We start from the raw sequence: 20,227 nt of genomic DNA, 5'->3' as shown, positions 1-20,227 counted from the left end.
AACATCTGGTCCTGAATTAACAAACCCAGACATCTAAAAAATACTGGTTCCCAAGACATCATCTGGTCCTGAATTAACAAACCCAGACATCTAAAAAATACTGGTTCCCAAGACATCATCTGGTCCTGAATTAACAAACCCAGACATCTAAAAAATACTGGTTCCCAAGACATCATCTGGTCCTGAATTAACAAGCCCAGACATCAAAAAATACTGGTTCCCAAGACAACATCTGGTCCTGAATTAACAAACCCAGACATCTAAAAAGACTGGTTCCCAAGACAACATCTGGTCCTGAATTAACAAACCCAGACATCTAAAAAATACTGGTTCCCAAGACATCATCTGGTCCTGAATTAACAAACCCAGACATCTAAAAAATACTGGTTCCCAAGACAACATCTGGTCCTGAATTAACAAACCCAGACATCTAAAAAATACTGGTTCCCAAGACAACATCTGGTCCTGAATTAACAAACCCAGACATCTAAAAAATACTGGTTCCCAAGACATCATCTGGTCCTGAATTAACAAACCCAGACATCTAAAAAATACTGGTTCCCAAGACATCATCTGGTCCTGAATTAACAAACCCAGACATCTAAAAAGACTGGTTCCCAAGACAACATCTGGTCCTGAATTAACAAACCCAGACATCTAAAAATACTGGTTCCCAAGACAACATCTGGTCCTGAATTAACAAACCCAGACATCTAAAAATACTGGTTCCCAAGACATCATCTGGTCCTGAATTAACAAACCCAGACATCTAAAAATACTGGTTCCCATGACAACATCTGGTCCTGAATTAACAAACCCAGACATCTAAAAAATACTGGTTCCCATGACAACATCTGGTCCTGAATTAACAAACCCAGACATCTAAAAATACTGGTTCCCAAGACATCATCTGGTCCTGAATTAACAAGCCCAGACATCAAAAAATACTGGTTCCCAAGACAACATCTGGTCCTGAATTAACAAACCCAGACATCTAAAAATACTGGTTCCCAAGACATCATCTGATCCTGAATTAACAAACCCAGACATCTAAAAAATACTGGTTCCCAAGACATCATCTGGTCCTGAATTAACAAACAGGTTCAACGGAGAGGTCTAGACTAGAATCTGTTTCCTAGGAAAACCGACACATAAAATATGACTGTGCTGTCTCACCAGAATCTCTCTGCCGTGAGACAGCTTGAACAGGACTGGGAGACGGTCAGTACCAACAAAGTCATGTCTGTGAAGAAGAACGACAACAACAAGACGGACGGTATGTAAAGAATATTACATCTCACCACGTCATTATTTTCTTGAATGATTTATTATTAAGGGCTATTATTTTTGGTTGTGTCTGTGTATCCAACCTCAATAGCCAAGTCATTTGGAAGTAGTGCAACATGAGACTAGAGCAGGAAGTAGAGGGGATATGTAGAGATAATAATGGACCTACAGTATTTGAAAATAACTGCCCTTCTTTTCGCCTACTGATTGATTTTAAACGACTAAGATCGGTCCCCCCCCCCCCCCAAAAAAAAAATCAGTTTGGACATTGAATTTCTAAATCCTGATGTGGCCCTCAAGCCCAAAAATGTTTTCCACCCCTGGATTAGGTCATACCTGTAGCTAAATGTCACTGCCTTCTGTTGTCCTGGGTGTAGTTTACCAGAGCGGGGTGCTATATTAAACAGCCTGTTATCCTGGACCTTCATGTGGTGGAGCTCTGTAGTGCTGAACTCCCCAGTCTCAGCCCAGTACTCAAGCTCTATCTGCTGGTCTTCTGGGAACAGGAACGACCTGGAGGGAGTGGAGGTTAGCATAGAATAGCATAGCTTAGTTTAGAGCATATTGTAACATAGAAAAGCATAGCCTAACATAGAAAAGCATAGCATAACATAGAAAAGCATAGCATAACATAGAAAAGCATAGCATAACATAGAAAAGCATAGCATAACATAGAATAGCATAGCACAACATAACATAACATAGCATAACATAGAATAGAAAAGCATAGCACAACATAACATAGCATAACATAGAATAGAAAAGCATAGGACAACATAGCAAAGCATAACATAGGATAGAAACGCATAGAAAAACATAGCATAGCATAGAAAAGCATCGCACAACATAGCATAGCATAGCATAGCATAACATAGCATATTAGCATAGCATAACAGATACTGACCACTCGACAGGGATGCTCCCAGTGTTCTCAAACATCAGCAGCACATTGGAGGGGTCTGAGCCCAGCGGAGCAGCGCTGAAGTTGAAATCCAACATGGCCGACGTGAAGATGGAGGGACAGCGACGCACACTGGAGGAGGTGGGGGACAGGCACACCTCAACTACACACTGTATATATCTCCAGGCCAATTCCATTCACTGATATTAGAAATGTCACAACAGTTCATAGATGGGTGGATAGGGGTTGGTGTCAACTCACATTTCAATTGAGTGTTTTTGGGGGGATTTTCAGTTTGTTCTCTGAATTGACTGACTTGAAAAGGAATCGAATGACTGACTTGAAAAGGAATCGAATGACTGACTTGAAAAGGAATCGAATGACTGACTTGGAAAGGAATCGAATGACTGACTTGAAAAGGAATCGAATGACTGACTTGAAAAGGAATCGAATGACTGACTTGAAAAGGAATCGAATGACTGACTTGAAAAGGAATTGAATGACTGACTTGAAAAGGAATTGAATGACTGACTTGAAAAGGAATTGAATGACTGACTTGAAAAGGAATTGAATGACTGACTTGAAAAGGAATCGAATGACTGACTTGAAAAGGAATCGAATGACTGACTTGAAAAGGAATCGAATGACTGACTTGAAAAGGAATCGAATGACTGACTTGAAAAGGAATTGAATACAATCCTAAAATGGAATTTACCTAATTTTTGCCTTGCTTCACTCCACAGTCACCAAGAGACTTGTGTTTATCTGACAAAGTTCATAGTCCCTACTAACCCACCTGTGTCTGGTGGGCACCCGGTAGGTGAGCTCCGGGGGGGCGGGGTCTCTCTGCAGGTGGGCGTTGAGGTGTCCCAGAGAAAAGAGCCTCCAGATCTGCAGCTTGCTGAGCGCCTCCACACTGCCGCTGCAACACACATCTGTCACCTCCAGGGTGGGGAACACCCCTTCACCCTGCACCTGGCACAGAGCCTGGGGAGCATCCAGCACAGAGCCTGGGGGCAGAGAGAGGGGAAAGAGGCAGACAGTCCAAGGACCACAGTCGAACAGCACAGCCAACCACCGGGAGGGAGAGGGAGGAGAGAGAGACAGACAGTCCAAGGACCACAGTCGAGCAGCACAGCCAACCACCGGGAGGGAGAGGGAGGAGAGAGACAGACAGTCCAAGGACCACAGTCGAGCAGCACAGCCAACCACCGGGAGGGAGAGGGAGGAGAGAGAGACAGACAGTCCAAGGACCACAGTCGAACAGCACAGCCAACCACCGGGAGGGAGAGGGAGGAGAGAGAGACAGACAGTCCAAGGACCACAGTCGAACAGCACAGCCAACCACCGGGAGGGAGAGGGAGGAGAGAGAGACAGACAGTCCAAGGACCACAGTCGAGCAGCACAGCCAACCACCGGGAGGGAGAGGGAGGAGAGAGAGACAGACAGTCCAAGGACCACAGTCGAACAGCACAGCCAACCACCGGGAGGGAGAGAGAGGAGAGAGAGACAGACAGTCCAAGGACCACAGTCGAACAGCACAGCCAACCACCGGGAGGGGAGAGAGAGGGAGAGAGAGACAGACAGTCCAAGGACCACAGTCGAACAGCACAGCCAACCACCAGGAGGGAGAGAGGAGAGAGACAGACAGTCCAAGGACCACAGTCGAACAGCACAGCCAACCACCAGGAGGGAGAGGGAGGAGAGAGAGACAGACAGTCCAAGGACCACAGTCGAACAGCACAGCCAACCACCGGGAGGGAGAGAGAGGAGAGAGAGACAGACAGTCCAAGGACCACAGTCGAACAGCACAGCCAACCACCAGGAGGGAGAGAGGAGAGAGACAGACAGTCCAAGGACCACAGTCGAACAGCACAGCCAACCACCAGGAGGGAGAGGGAGGAGAGAGACAAAAAGACAAAGGGAGAGGGAAAGGTTAGGAAAATTCTTAAAAACAACCATTACATCACAGTTAGTCATTCAAATCATGATGCTGGTCACATTGTGTGTCTGCTGTCTAACAGGGGACCTACCTGCAGAGCTGAGTGTCAGCTGTCTAACAGGGGACCTACCTGCAGAGCTGAGTGTCTGGTGTCTAACAGGGGACCTACCTGCAGAGCTGAGTGTCTGGTGTCTAACAGGGGACCTACCTGCAGAGCTGAGTGTCTGCTGTCTAACATGGGGACCTACCTGCAGAGCTGAGTGTCTGCTGTCTAACAGGGGACCTACCTGCAGAGCTGAGTGTCAGCTGTCTAACAGGGGACCTACCTGCAGAGCTGAGTGTCAGCTGTCTAACAGGGGGACCTACCTGCAGAGCTGAGTGTCAGCTGTCTAACAGGGGACCTACCTGCAGAGCTGAGTGTCTGCTGTCTAACAGGGGACCTACCTGCAGAGCTGAGTGTCTGGTGTCTAACAGGGGACCTACCTGCAGAGCTGAGTGTCTGGTGTCTAACAGGGGACCTACCTGCAGAGCTGAGTGTCTGCTGTCTAACAGGGGGACCTACCTGCAGAGCTGAGTGTCTGCTGTCTAACAGGGGGACCTACCTGCAGAGCTGAGTGTCAGCTGTCTAACAGGGGACCTACCTGCAGAGCTGAGTGTCAGCTGTCTAACAGGGGACCTACCTGCAGAGCTGAGTGTCTGCTGTCTAACAGGGGACCTACCTGCAGAGCTGAGTGTCAGCTGTCTAACAGGGGGACCTACCTGCAGAGCTGAGTGTCAGCTGTCTAACAGGGGACCTACCTGCAGAGCTGAGTGTCAGCTGTCTAACAGGGGACCTACCTGCAGAGCTGAGTGTCAGCTGTCTAACAGGGGACCTACCTGCAGAGCTGAGTGTCAGCTGTCTAACAGGGGGACCTACCTGCAGAGCTGAGTGTCTGCTGTCTAACAGGGGACCTACCTGCAGAGCTGAGTGTCAGCTGTCTAACAGGGGACCTACCTGCAGAGCTGAGTGTCAGCTGTCTAACAGGGGACCTACCTGCAGAGCTGAGTGTCAGCTGTCTAACAGGGGACCTACCTGCAGAGCTGAGTGTCTGCTGTCTAACAGGGGACCTACCTGCAGAGCTGAGTGTCTGCTGTCTAACAGGGGACCTACCTGCAGAGCTGAGTGTCTGCTGTCTAACAGGGGACCTACCTGCAGAGCTGAGTGTCAGCTGTCTAACAGGGGGACCTACCTGCAGAGCTGAGTGTCTGCTGTCTAACAGGGGACCTACCTGCAGAGCTGAGTGTCAGCTGTCTAACAGGGGGACCTACCTGCAGAGCTGAGTGTCTGCTGTCTAACAGGGGACCTACCTGCAGAGCTGAGTGGCTGCTGTCTAACAGGGGGACCTACCTACAGAGCTGAGTGTCTGCTGTCTAACAGGGGACCTACCTGCAGAGCTGAGTGTCTGGTATGTGAGGTCCCAGCAGTATCTGGTCCTCCTGGCAGGCCTCACGGTGGAGCGGATTAGCAGCCTGGAGCGAGCTGGGATGGTGCCTCTCACAGAGTCCAGCTCCAGGGCTTTAATACACAGAACAGGATAAAGCTATTAACCACTGAACCTGGAGGAGATGGAGGAGATGGGTCTGTTATGGGACAGTGAACCTGGAGGAGATGGGCTTGGTGTGGGCTGGCCGTGCTGGGCTTGGTGTGGGCTGGCCGTGCTGGGCTTGGTGTGGGCTGGCCGTGCTGGGCTTGGTGTGGGCTGGCCGTGCTGGGCTTGGTGTGGGCTGGCCGTGTTGGGCTTGGTGTGGGCTGGCCGTGCTGGGCTTGGTGTGGGCTGGCCGTGCTGGGCTTGGTGTGGGCTGGCCGTGCTGGGCTTGGTGTGGGCTGGCCGTGCTGGGCTTGGTGTGGGCTGGCCGTGCTGGGCTTGGTGTGGCTGGCCGTGCTGGGCTTGGTGTGGGCTGGCCGTGCTGGGCTTGGTGTGGGCTGGCCGTGCTGGGCTTGGTGTGGGCTGGCCGTGCTGGGCTTGGTGTGGGCTGGCCGTGTTGGGCTTGGTGTGGGCTGGCCGTGTTGGGCTTGGTGTGGGCTGGCCGTGCTGGGCTTGGTGTGGGCTGGCCGTGCTGGGCTTGGTGTGGGCTGGCCGTGTTGTGCTTGGTGTGGGCTGGCCGTGCTGGGCTTGGTGTGGGCTGGCCGTGCTGGGCTTGGTGTGGGTTGGTTGTGTTGGGCTGGCCGTGCTGGGCTTTGGTGTGGGCTGGCCGTGTTGTGCTTGGTGTGGGCTGATTGTGTTGGGCTGGCCGTGTTGGGCTTGGTGTGGGCTGGCCGTGTTGGGCTGGCCATGTTGGGCTTGGTGTGGGCTGGTTGTGTTGGGCTGCTTGTGTTGGGCTGGCCGTGTTGGGCTTGGTGTGGGCTGGTTGTGTTGGGCTTGGTGTGGGCCGGCCCGTGTGGGCTGGTGTGGACTGGTTGTGTTGGGCATGGTGTGGGCTGGTTGTGTTGGGCTTGGTGTGGGCCGGCCGGTGTTGGCTTGTTGTGGGCTGGCCGTGTTGGGCTTGGTGTGTGCTGGTTGTGTTGGGCTTGGTGTGTGCTGGTTGTGTTGGGCTTGGTGTTGACTTGGTGTGGGCTGGTTGTGTTGGGCTTGGTGTTGACTTGGTGTGGGCTGGTTGTGTTGTGCTTGGTGTGGGCTGGCCGTGCTGGGCTTGGTGTGGGTTGGTTATGTTGGGCTGGCCGTGCTGGGCTTGGTGTGGGTTGGTTATGTTGGGCTGGCCGTGCTGGGCTTGGTGTGGGCTGGCCGTGCTGGGCTTGGTGTGGGCTGGCCGTGCTGGGCTTGGTGTGGGCTGGCCGTGCTGGGCTTGGTGTGGGCTGGTTGTGTTGGGCTGGCCGTGTTGTGCTTGGTGTGGGCTGGCCGTGTTGGGCTGGCCGTGTGGTGCTTGGTGTGGGCTGGTTGTGTTGGGCTGGCCGTGTTGTGCTTGGTGTGGGCTGGCCGTGTTGGGTTTGGTGTGGGCTGGCCGTGTTGGGCTTGGTGTGGGCTGGCCGTGTTGGGCTTGGTGTGGGCTGGCCGTGTTGTGCTTGGTGTGGGCTGGCCGTGTTGTGCTTGGTGTGGGCTGGCCGTGTTGGGCTTGGTGTGGGCTGGCCGTGTTGGGCTTGGTGTGGGCTGGCCGTGTTGGGCTGGCCGTGTTGTGCTTGGTGTGGGCTGGCCGTGTTGGGCTTGGTGTTGGGCTGGCCGTGTTGTGCTTGGTGTGGGCTGGCCGTGTTGGGCTTGGTGTGGGCTGGCCGTGTTGGGCTTGGTGTTGGGCTGGCCGTGTTGTGCTTGGTGTGGGCTGGCCGTGTTGTGCTTGGTGTGGGCTGGCCGTGTTGGGCTTGGTGTGGGCTGGTTGTGTTGGGCTTGGTGTGGGCTGGCCGTGCTGGGCTTGGTGTGGGCTGGCCGTGCTGGGCTTGGTGTGGGCTGGCTGTGCTGGGCTTGGTGTGGGCTGGTTGTGTTGGGCTGGCCGTGTTGTGCTTGGTGTGGGCTGGCCGTGTTGGGCTGGCCGTGTGGTGCTTGGTGTGGGCTGGTTGTGTTGGGCTGGCCGTGTTGTGCTTGGTGTGGGCTGGACGTGTTGGGCTTGGTGTGGGCTGGCCGTGTTGGGCTTGGTGTGGGCTGGCCGTGTTGTGCTTGGTGTGGGCTGGCCGTGTTGGGCTTGGTGTGGGCTGGCCGTGTTGGGCTTGGTGTGGGCTGGCCGTGTTGGGCTGGCCATGTTGGGCTTGGTGTGGGCTGGTTGTGTTGGGCTGGCCATGTTGGGCTTGGTGTGGGCTGGCCCGTGTGGGCTGGTGTGGACTGGTTGTGTGAGCTTGGTGTGGGCTGGTTGTGTTGGGCTTGGTATGGACTGGTTGTGTTGGGCTTGGTGTGGGCTGGCCCGTGTGGGCTGGTTGTGGGCTGGCCGTGTTGGGCTTGGTGTGGGCTGGCCCATGTTGGTTTGGTGTGGGCTGGTTGTTGGCTTCGTGTGGGATGGTTGTGTTGGGCTTGGTGTGGGCTGGCCCGTGTGGGCTGGTTGTGGGCTGGTTGTGTTGGGCTTGGTGTGGGCTGGCCCATGTTGGTTTGGTGTGGGCTGGTTGTTGGCTTGGTGTGGGATGGTTGTGTTGGGCTTGGTGTGGGCTGGTTGTGTTGGGCTTGGTGTGGGATGGTTGTGTTGGGCTTGGTGTGGGCTGGTTGTGGGTGGGCTGGTTGTGTTGGGCTTGGTGTGGGCTGGTTGTGGGCTGGTTGTGTTGGGCTTGGTGTGGGCTGGTTGTGGGCTGGTTGTGTTGGGCTTGGGATGGACTGGTTGTGTTGGGCTTGGTGTGGGCTGGCCCGTGTGGGCTGGTGTGGACTGGTTGTGTTGGGCTTGGTGTGGGTTGGTGTGGGCCGGCCGGTGTTGGCTTGTTGAGGGCTGGCTGTGTTGGGCTTGGTGTGTGCTGGTTGTGTTGGGCTTGGTGTTGACTTGGTGTGGGCTGGTTGTGTCGGGCTTGGTGTGGGCTGGCCCGTGTTGGCTTGGAGTGGGCTGGTTGTTGGCTTGGTGTGGGATGGTTGTGTTGGGCTTGGTGTGGGCTGGTTGTGGGTGGGCTGGTTGTGATGGGCTTGGTGTGGGCTGGTTGTGGGCTGGTTGTGTTGGGCTTGGTGTGGGCTGGTTGTGTTGGGCTGGCCGTGTTGTGCTTGGTGTGGGCTGGCCGTGTTGGGCTTGGTGTGGGCTGGCCGTGTTGGGCTTGGTGTGGGCTGGCCGTGTTGTGCTTGGTGTGGGCTGGCCGTGTTGGGCTTGGTGTGGGCTGGCCGTGTTGGGCTTGGTGTGGGCTGGCCGTGTTGGGCTTGGTGTGGGCTGGCCGTGTTGGGCTGGCCATGTTGGGCTTGGTGTGGGCTGGTTGTGTTGGGCTGGCCATGTTGGGCTTGGTGTGGGCTGGCCCGTGTGGGCTGGTGTGGACTGGTTGTGTGAGCTTGGTGTGGGCTGGTTGTGTTGGGCTTGGTATGGACTGGTTGTGTTGGGCTTGGTGTGGGCTGGCCCGTGTGGGCTGGTTGTGGGCTGGCCCATGTTGGTTTGGTGTGGGCTGGTTGTTGGCTTGGTGTGGGATGGTTGTGTTGGGCTTGGTGTGGGCTGGCCCGTGTGGGCTGGTTGTGGGCTGGTTGTGTTGGGCTTGGTGTGGGCTGGCCCATGTTGGTTTGGTGTGGGCTGGTTGTTGGCTTGGTGTGGGATGGTTGTGTTGGGCTTGGTGTGGGCTGGTTGTGTTGGGCTTGGTGTGGGATGGTTGTGTTGGGCTTGGTGTGGGCTGGTTGTGGGTGGGCTGGTTGTGTTGGGCTTGGTGTGGGCTGGTTGTGGGCTGGTTGTGTTGGGCTTGGTGTGGGCTGGTTGTGTTGGGCTTGGGATGGACTGGTTGTGTTGGGCTTGGTGTGGGCTGGCCCGTGTGGGCTGGTGTGGACTGGTTGTGTTGGGCTTGGTGTGGGTTGGTGTGGGCCGGCCGGTGTTGGCTTGTTGAGGGCTGGCTGTGTTGGGCTTGGTGTGTGCTGGTTGTGTTGGGCTTGGTGTTGACTTGGTGTGGGCTGGTTGTGTCGGGCTTGGTGTGGGCTGGCCCGTGTTGGCTTGGAGTGGGCTGGTTGTTGGCTTGGTGTGGGATGGTTGTGTTGGGCTTGGTGTGGGCTGGTTGTGGGTGGGCTGGTTGTGATGGGCTTGGTGTGGGCTGGTTGTGGGCTGGTTGTGTTGGGCTTGGTGTGGGCTGGTTGTGGGCTGGTTGTGTTGGGCTGGTTGTGTTGGGCTTGGTGTGGGCTGGTTGTGGGCTGGTTGTGTTGGGCTTGGTGTGGGCTGGTTGTGGGCTGGTTGTGTTGGGCTTGGTGTGGGCTGGTTGTGTTGGGCTTGGTGTGGGCTAGCCCGTGCCCACCTTGCCCACTGAATACCTACATGGGGCCTATGGGGTCATGTTGGCTGGGACGAGTATGTAGCTTGGTCTGGGTAGGATAGCTCAAATCGTCTATTGATTCTGTCTCGGATTGGTTGTCTTCGCGGAGGGGGAGGACAATGGTTGGGAAGGCATTTGTGTAAAGTAACATAGATGTGGCAGTAGAGGTTCAATACATGGAGAGAGAGAGAAGATTTCAGGATGTTGTGAGTTCTCAGGGGTATCTCATACGTACCAACAGGGTCTTTCTTCTGTGAGTTCTCAGGCAACCCCGGGTCTAGCAGGCTCTGTTGTACAGCCAAACAGAAGCTGACAGAACAGGAACCATTGTTGATGAGAGGCACCTCGAAGGACCTACAGTCTCCCACCAACACCTCCCCCAGATTCAGCACCCCATGCTCTGCCTGGAGAGAGAGAGAACCAATTACAGAGTTTCCACCCTAACACAGACACTAACACAATTCACCTGGGGTAGTGGGGGGGGGGGGGGTCTGAGGAGACTAACACCTGGATGGATCCTTTGGAGGCCATGCCCACTACTTTCAGGGGGAGGCGGGACTTCCTGCATCCGGGCGTCTGGATTGGCCAGAAGGTCAGGTTGGGCTTCAGATTGTAAACCATTTCCTCAAATGGGGTGAAGGACCACGTCTGCACCTGGGAGGAGGAAAATCACAACCTCTACTTAACCAACACTTAACCAACACTCAACCTCCACTCAACCTCTACTTAACCTCCACTCAACCTCCACTCAACCTCCACTCAACCTCCACTCAACCTCCACTCAACCTCCACTCAACCTCCACTTAACCTACACTCAACCTCCACTTAACCAACACTCAACCTCCACTCAACCTCCACTCAACCTCCACTCAACCTCCACTTAACCTACACTCAACCTCCACTCAACCTCCACTCAACCTCCACTCAACCTCCACTCAACCTCCACTCAACCAACACTCAACCTCCACTCAACCAACACTCAACCTCCACTCAACCTCCACTCAACCTCCACTCAACCTCCACTCAACCTCCACTTAACCTACACTCAACCTCCACTCAACCAACACTCAACCTCCACTTAACCAACACTCAAACTCCACTCAACCTCCACTTAAACTCCACTCAACCTCCACTTAACCTATACTCAACCTCTACTTAACACTCAACACTAAACCTCCACTCAACCTCTACTTAACCAACACTCAACCTCCACTCAACCTCTACTTAACCAACACTCAACCTCTACTCAACCTCTACTTAACCAACACTCAACCTCCACTCAACCTCCACTCAACCTCCACTTAACCTATACTCAACCTCCACTTAACACTCAACACTAAACCTCCACTCAACCTCTACTTAACCAACACTCAACCTCCACTCAACCTCTACTTAACCAACACTCAACCTCTACTCAACCTCTACTTAACCAACACTCAACCTCCACTCAACCTCCACTCAACCTCTACAAAACCAACACAACCTCCACTCAACCTCTACTTAACCAACACTCAACCAACACTCAACCTCTACTCAACCAACACTCAACCTCCACTCAACCTCTACTCAACCTCTACTCAACCTCTACTCAACCTCTACTCAACCTCCACTCAACCTCTACTCAACCTCTACTCAACCAACACTCAACCTCCACTCAACCTCTACTCAACCTCCACTCAACCTCTACTTAACCAACACCTCTAATTAACCAACACTCAACCTCCACTCAACCAACACTCAACCTCCACTCAACCTCTACTTAACCAACACTCAACCTCCACTCAACCTCCACTCAACCTCTACAAAACCAACACTCAACCTCTACAAAACCAACACAACCTCCACTCAACCTCTACTTAACCAACACTCAACCAACACTCAACCTCTACTCAACCAACACTCAACCTCCACTCAACCTCCACTCAACCTATACTCAACCTCTACTCAACCTCCACTCAACCTCCACTTAACCTATACTCAACCTCTACTTAACACTCAACACTAAACCTCCACTCAACCTCTACTTAACCAACACTCAACCTCCACTCAACCTCTACTTAACCAACACTCAACCTCTACTCAACCTCTACTTAACCAACACTCAACCTCCACTCAACCTCTACTCAACCTCCACTCAACCTCTACTTAACCAACACCTCTACTTAACCAACACTCAACCTCCACTCAACCAACACTCAACCTCCACTCAACCTCTACTTAACCAACACTCAACCTCCACTCAACCTCCACTCAACCTCTACAAAACCAACACTCAACCTCTACAAAACCAACACAACCTCCACTCAACCTCTACTTAACCAACACTCAACCAACACTCAACCTCTACTCAACCAACACTCAACCTCCACTCAACCTCTACTCAACCTCTACTCAACCTCTACTCAACCTCTACTCAACCTCCACTCAACCTCTACTCAACCTCTACTTAACCAACACTCAACCTCCACTCAACCTCTACTCAACCTCCACTCAACCTCTACTTAACCAACACCTCTAATTAACCAACACTCAACCTCCACTCAACCAACACTCAACCTCCACTCAACCTCTACTTAACCAACACTCAACCTCCACTCAACCTCCACTCAACCTCTACAAAACCAACACTCAACCTCTACAAAACCAACACAACCTCCACTCAACCTCTACTTAACCAACACTCAACCAACACTCAACCAACACTCAACCTCCACTCAACCTCCACTCAACCTATACTCAACCTCTACTCAACCTCTACTCAACCTCCACTCAACCTCCACTCAACCTCCACTTAACCTATACTCAACCATTACTTAACACTCAACACTAAACCTCCACTCAACCTCTACTTAACCAACACTCAACCTCCACTCAACCTCTACTTAACCAACACTCAACCTCTACTCAACCTCTACTTAACCAACACTCAACCTCCACTCAACCTCTACTCAACCTCCACTCAACCTCTACTTAACCAACACCTCTACTTAACCAACACTCAACCTCCACTCAACCAACACTCAACCTCTACAAAACCAACACTCAACCTCTACAAAACCAACACAACCTCCACTCAACCTCTACTTAACCAACACTCAACCAACACTCAACCTCTACTCAACCAACACTCAACCTCCACTCAACCTCTACTCAACCTCTACTCAACCTCTACTCAACCTCCACTCAACCTCTACTCAACCTCTACTTAACCAACACTCAACCTCCACTCAACCTCTACTCAACCTCCACTCAACCTCTACTTAACCAACACCTCTAATTAACCAACACTCAACCTCCACTCAACCAACACTCAACCTCCACTCAACCTCTACTTAACCAACACTCAACCTCCACTCAACCTCCACTCAACCTCTACAAAACCAACACTCAACCTCTACAAAACCAACACAACCTCCACTCAACCTCTACTTAACCAACACTCAACCAACACTCAACCTCTACTCAACCAACACTAAACCTCCACTCAACCTCTACTTAACCAACACTCAACCTCCACTCAACCTCTACTTAACCAACACTCAACCTCTACTCAACCTCTACTTAACCAACACTCAACCTCCACTCAACCTCTACTCAACCTCCACTCAACCTCTACTTAACCAACACCTCTACTTAACCAACACTCAACCTCCACTCAACCAACACTCAACCTCCACTCAACCTCTACTTAACCAACACTCAACCTCCACTCAACCTCCACAAAACCAACACTCAACCTCTACAAAACCAACACAACCTCCACTCAACCTCTACTTAACCAACACTCAACCAACACTCAACCAACACTCAACCTCTACTCAACCAACACTCAACCTCCACTCAACCTCTACTCAACCTCTACTCAACCTCTACTCAACCTCCACTCAACCTCCACTCAACCTCTACTTAACCAACACTCAACCTCCACTCAACCTCTACTCAACCTCCACTCAACCTCTACTTAACCAACACCTCTAATTAACCAACACTCAACCTCCACTCAACCAACACTCAACCTCCACTCAACCTCTACTTAACCAACACTCAACCTCCACTCAACCTCCACTCAACCTCTACAAAACCAACACTCAACCTCTACAAAACCAACACAACCTCCACTCAACCTCTACTTAACCAACACTCAACCAACACTCAACCTCTACTCAACCAACACTCAACCTCCACTCAACCTCCACTCAACCTATACTCAACCTCTACTCAACCTCCACTCAACCTCCACTCAACCTCCACTTAACCTATACTCAACCTCTACTTAACACTCAACACTAAACCTCCACTCAACCTCTACTTAACCAACACTCAACCTCCACTCAACCTCTACTTAACCAACACTCAACCTCTACTCAACCTCTACTTAACCAACACTCAACCTCCACTCAACCTCTACTCAACCTCCACTCAACCTCTACTTAACCAACACCTCTACTTAACCAACACTCAACCTCCACTCAACCAACACTCAACCTCTACAAAACCAACACTCAACCTCTACAAAACCAACACAACCTCCACTCAACCTCTACTTAACCAACACTCAACCAACACTCAACCTCTACTCAACCAACACTCAACCTCCACTCAACCTCTACTCAACCTCTACTCAACCTCTACTCAACCTCTACTCAACCTCCACTCAACCTCTACTCAACCTCTACTTAACCAACACTCAACCTCCACTCAACCTCTACTCAACCTCCACTCAACCTCTACTTAACCAACACCTCTAATTAACCAACACTCAACCTCCACTCAACCAACACTCAACCTCCACTCAACCTCTACTTAACCAACACTCAACCTCCACTCAACCTCCACTCTCAACCTCTACAAAACCAACACTCAACCTCTACAAAACCAACACAACCTCCACTCAACCTCTACTTAACCAACACTCAACCAACACTCAACCTCTACTCAACCAACACTCAACCTCCACTCAACCTCCACTCAACCTATACTCAACCTCTACTCAACCTCCACTCAACCTCCACTTAACCTATACTCAACCTCTACTTAACACTCAACACTAAACCTCCACTCAACCTCTACTTAACCAACACTCAACCTCCACTCAACCTCTACTTAACCAACACTCAACCTCTACTCAACCTCTACTTAACCAACACTCAACCTCCACTCAACCTCCACTCAACCTCCACTCAACCTCTACTTAACCAACACCTCTACTTAACCAACACTCAACCTCCACTCAACCAACACTCAACCTCCACTCAACCTCTACTTAACCAACACTCAACCTCCACTCAACCTCCACTCAACCTCTACAAAACCAACACTCAACCTCTACAAAACCAACACAACCTCCACTCAACCTCTACTTAACCAACACTCAACCAACACTCAACCTCTACTCAACCAACACTCAACCTCCACTCAACCTCTACTCAACCTCTACTCAACCTCTACTCAACCTCTACTCAACCTCCACTCAACCTCCACTCAACCTCTACTTAACCAACACTCAACCTCCACTCAACCTCTACTCAACCTCCACTCAACCTCTACTTAACCAACACCTCTAATTAACCAACACTCAACCTCCACTCAACCAACACTCAACCTCCACTCAACCTCTACTTAACCTCCACTCAACCTCCACTCAACCTCCACTCAACCTCTACAAAACCAACACTCAACCTCTACAAAACCAACACAACCTCCACTCAACCTCTACTTAACCAACACTCAACCAACACTCAACCTCTACTCAACCAACACTCAACCTCCACTCAACCTCCACTCAACCTATACTCAACCTCTACTCAACCTCCACTCAACCTCCACTCAACCTCCACTTAACCTATACTCAACCTCTACTTAACACTCAACACTAAACCTCCACTCAACCTCTACTTAACCAACACTCAACCTCCACTCAACCTCTACTTAACCAACACTCAACCTCTACTCAACCTCTACTTAACCAACACTCAACCTCCACTCAACCTCTACTCAACCTCCACTCAACCTCTACTTAACCAACACCTCTACTTAACCAACACTCAACCTCCACTCAACCAACACTCAACCTCTACAAAACCAACACTCAACCTCTACAAAACCAACACAACCTCCACTCAACCTCTACTTAACCAACACTCAACCAACACTCAACCTCTACTCAACCAACACTCAACCTCCACTCAACCTCTACTCAACCTCTACTCAACCTCTACTCAACCTCTACTCAACCTCCACTCAACCTCTACTCAACCTCTACTTAACCAACACTCAACCTCCACTCAACCTCTACTCAACCTCCACTCAACCTCTACTTAACCAACACCTCTAATTAACCAACACTCAACCTCCACTCAACCAACACTCAACCTCCACTCAACCTCTACTTAACCAACACTCAACCTCCACTCAACCTCTACAAAACCAACACTCAACCTCTACAAAACCAACACAACCTCCACTCAACCTCTACTTAACCAACACTCAACCTCTACTCAACCAACACTCAACCTCCACTCAACCTCTACTCAACCTCTACTCAACCTCTACTCAACCTCTACTCAACCTCCACTCAACCTCCACTCAACCTATACTCAACCTCTACTTAACACTCAACACTAAACCTCCACTCAACCTCTACTTAACCAACACTCAACCTCCACTCAACCTCTACTTAACCAACACTCAACCTCTACTCAACCTCTACTTAACCAACACTCAACCTCCACTCAACCTCTACTCAACCTCCACTCAACCTCTACTTAACCAACACCTCTACTTAACCAACACTCAACCTCCACTCAACCAACACTCAACCTCCATTCAACCTCTACTTAACCAACACTCAACCTCCACTCAACCTCCACTCAACCTCTACAAAACCAACACTCAACCTCTACAAAACCAACACAACCTCCACTCAACCTCTACTTAACCAACACTCAACCAACACTCAACCTCTACTCAACCTCTACTCAACCTCTACTCAACCTCTACTCAACCTCCACTCAACCAACACTCAACCTCCACTCAACCTCCACTCAACCTCCACTCAACCTCTACTTAACCAACACCTCTAATTAACCAACACTCAACCTCCACTCAACCAACACTCAACCTCCACTCAACCTCTACTTAACCAACACTCAACCTCCACTCAACCTCCACTCAACCTCTACAAAACCAACACTCAACCTCTACAAAACCAACACAACCTCCACTCAACCTCTACTTAACCAACACTCAACCAACACTCAACCTCTACTCAACCAACACTCAACCTCCACTCAACCTCCACTCAACCAACACTCAACCTCTACTCAACCTCTACTCAACCTCTACTCAACCTCTACTCAACCTCCACTCAACCTCTACTCAACCTCTACTTAACCAACACTCAACCTCCACTCAACCTCTACTCAACCTCCACTCAACCTCTACTTAACCAACACTCAACCTCCACTCAACCAACACTCAACCTCCACTCAACCTCTACTTAACCAACACTCAACCTCTACAAAACCAACACAACCTCCACTCAACCTCTACTTAACCAACACTCAACCAACACTCAACCTCTACTCAACCTCCACTCAACCTCCACTCAACCTCCACTCAACCTCTACTCAACCTCTACTTAACCAACACTCAACCTCTACAAAACCAACACAACCTCCACTCAACCTCTACTTAACCAACACTCAACCAACACTCAACCTCCACTCAACCTCCACTCAACCTGCAAAGTTCAAACAGGATTCATACGTTTTCATTTCATCAACAATCAATCATCTGAAACACATTTTTTGGTAATAATCAATCATCCATATCATCGAGGGAGATGGAAGATTCAGCCAAAACACCAAGTTCAAAGCCTGAGAAAGACCCTTGAAACACTCAATCAACAGCCAGTATAAATCTTTCTTTCAAAGACAGCCAGTCTTAAGTAAACTTAACCACTCTGCTAACCCTACTGTCTAAACCTTAACCACTCTGTTAACCCTACTGCCTAAACCTTAACCACTCTGCTAACCCTACTGTCTAAACCTTAGCCACTCTGCTAACCCTACTGCCTAAACCTTAACCACTCTGCTAACCCTACTGTCTAAACCTTAACCCCTCTGTTAACCCTACTGTCTAAACCTTAACCACTCTGCTAACCCTACTGTCTAAACCTTAACCACTCTGCTAACCCTACTGCCTAAACCTAACCACTCTGCTAACCCTATTGTCTAAACCTAACCACTCTGCTAACCCTACTGACTAAACCTTAACCACTCTGTTAACCCTACTGCCTAAACCTAACCACTCTGCTAACCCTACTGCCTAAACCTAACGTTAAACACTCTGCTAACCCTACTGCCTAAACCTTAACCACTCTGCTAACCCTACTGCCTAAACCTTAACCACTCTGTTAACCATACTGCCTAAACCTTAACCACTCTGCTAACCCTACTGCTTAAACCTTAACCACTCTGCTAACCCTACTGCCTAAACCTTAACCACTCTGTTAACCCTACTGTCTAAACCTTAACCACTCTGCTAACCCTACTGCCTAAACCTTAACCACTCTGCTAACCCTACTGTCTAAACCTTAACCACTCTGCTAACCCTACTGCCTAAACCTTAACTACTCTGTTAACCCTACTGTCTAAACCTTAACCACTCTGCTGACCCTACTGCTTAAACCTTAACCACTCTGTTAACCCTACTGTCTAAACCTAACCACTCTGTTAACCCTACTGCCTAAACCTAACCTTAACCCCTCTGTTAACCCTACTGCCTAAACCTAACCTTAACCACTCTGCTAACCCTACTGTCTAAACCTAACCTTAACCACTGTGCTAACCCTACTGACTAAACCTAACCTTAACCACTCTGCTAACCCAACTGTCTAAACCGAACCTTAACCACTCTGCTAACCCTACTGACTAAACCTACCCACTCTGCTAACCCTACTGACTAAACCTAACCTTAAACACTCTGCTAACCCTACTGCCTAAACCTAACCACTCTGCTATATATATATATATATATATATATTTAGCCAATTTGACTTTGCAGCTGAGCCAGCTAGCAGAAATCACCCAGTTCTGCCTCCAGAGAAAGGTTCTTGACAATAAAGGTCAACCTGCGTCCCACCAGCCCTTCTCTTTCTCTCACCATGGTCTCATTGGGCTGCAGGACTCCGGTGTCAGGCGCCACAGAGACGACACGTTGGTCAGGTCCAGGGATCCTCCAGTGGAACCTCAGAGGTAACCTGGTCAGGTTCCTGACCCTGTAGGGGCTCTGGGAGCGGGAGCCCACCGCCGTGGGTTTGAAGAACAGACTACCTTCTCCTTCCAGAGACAGACAAGGCTTCTCTACCACACTCACCACCGACAGCTCCTACACGGCAGGACAGACAGACACACACACACACACCCCCAGAGCAAAAACTTTATTAACGGTAGGATTTGAAGGGAATCCGCCATATTGTACCAAGGCGTTTCTAAAGCAGATTTATTCATGTTGATCACATAATGGAGTCGTCATTACGGAGCCAAGGTGCTTTATAGATCAGTGATTCTGTGCAGAAACGTGCTCAGGTTGATCCCCCTCAAACACACCAACTGTCTGAAAAGGATCTATGGTACAAGCCTGCTGTGACTAGGACTGTGGTACCTGGGTGTGCTTGGGACTGGCATTGAAGTGCAGGGTGAGGGGTAGCCTGGCAGGGCAGTCTTCTGCTGGGGTGGTCCTGAGGGTGAGAATCTGGTGGTGTCCAGGTTGGACCAGGCCGCTGGTGGGTTGAACAGACACCGAAGGACACTCCTCTGGGTCCAGCCTGAACACCAAGGGTAGGTCTCCCATGTTCTCCAGGAGCACAGTCCTGTAGGAGACCAGGTTCAGAGCAGGGAAGACCTGGATAGAGAGGAAGAGGAGGATGAAGAAGATGAAGAAAATGCCTTTATTCCAGACTTTCCTGAACGTACGTTCTGAACAAGACCTTGGAGTACGCTAGCGTGAGACGAATGGAGATATGATTGTGTGAGGACAGTTGACGGTGCGATGTCTGCACTCACCACTCGGGGGCGCTGCAAGGAGAAGCGGGGGATGAAGTGCTCCCGGCCAGGCTGGAAGGAGTGTCCAATGACCCGGACTGTGACACACCAGGGAGGGCACAAGGTACGGTCCTCTACCTGCCGATGGTCCCTCAACACCTGGAGAAAGAGGTGGGGCAAAAACA

The 20,227-nt window shown here is 50.8% G+C and overlaps 1 protein-coding gene across 1 annotated transcript in view; it reads right to left on the bottom strand.

Moving 5' to 3' along the window:
- cfap65 (cilia and flagella associated protein 65) overlaps window positions 1-20,227 on the bottom strand; it is a 99,989-nt gene that overhangs the window by 59,060 nt on the left and 20,702 nt on the right. The window contains exons 12-21 of the mRNA XM_064976967.1: window positions 20,064-20,201; window positions 19,663-19,902; window positions 19,162-19,386; window positions 10,504-10,650; window positions 10,232-10,400; window positions 5,557-5,685; window positions 2,985-3,198; window positions 2,192-2,320; window positions 1,624-1,800; window positions 1,177-1,243 (exon numbers count right to left, since the gene is read on the bottom strand). Coding sequence (XP_064833039.1) covers window positions 1,177-1,243; window positions 1,624-1,800; window positions 2,192-2,320; window positions 2,985-3,198; window positions 5,557-5,685; window positions 10,232-10,400; window positions 10,504-10,650; window positions 19,162-19,386; window positions 19,663-19,902; window positions 20,064-20,201 — 1,635 coding nt within the window. The remainder of the gene's footprint in view (window positions 1-1,176; window positions 1,244-1,623; window positions 1,801-2,191; window positions 2,321-2,984; window positions 3,199-5,556; window positions 5,686-10,231; window positions 10,401-10,503; window positions 10,651-19,161; window positions 19,387-19,662; window positions 19,903-20,063; window positions 20,202-20,227) is intronic.

The sequence above is a fragment of the Oncorhynchus masou genome, chromosome 10, assembly GCF_036934945.1.
Source record: "Oncorhynchus masou masou isolate Uvic2021 chromosome 10, UVic_Omas_1.1, whole genome shotgun sequence".
Lineage (NCBI taxonomy): Eukaryota > Metazoa > Chordata > Actinopteri > Salmoniformes > Salmonidae > Oncorhynchus > Oncorhynchus masou.
Note: the sequence above shows the minus strand (reverse complement) of the source record. Positions and strands in the feature narration are given on the sequence as shown.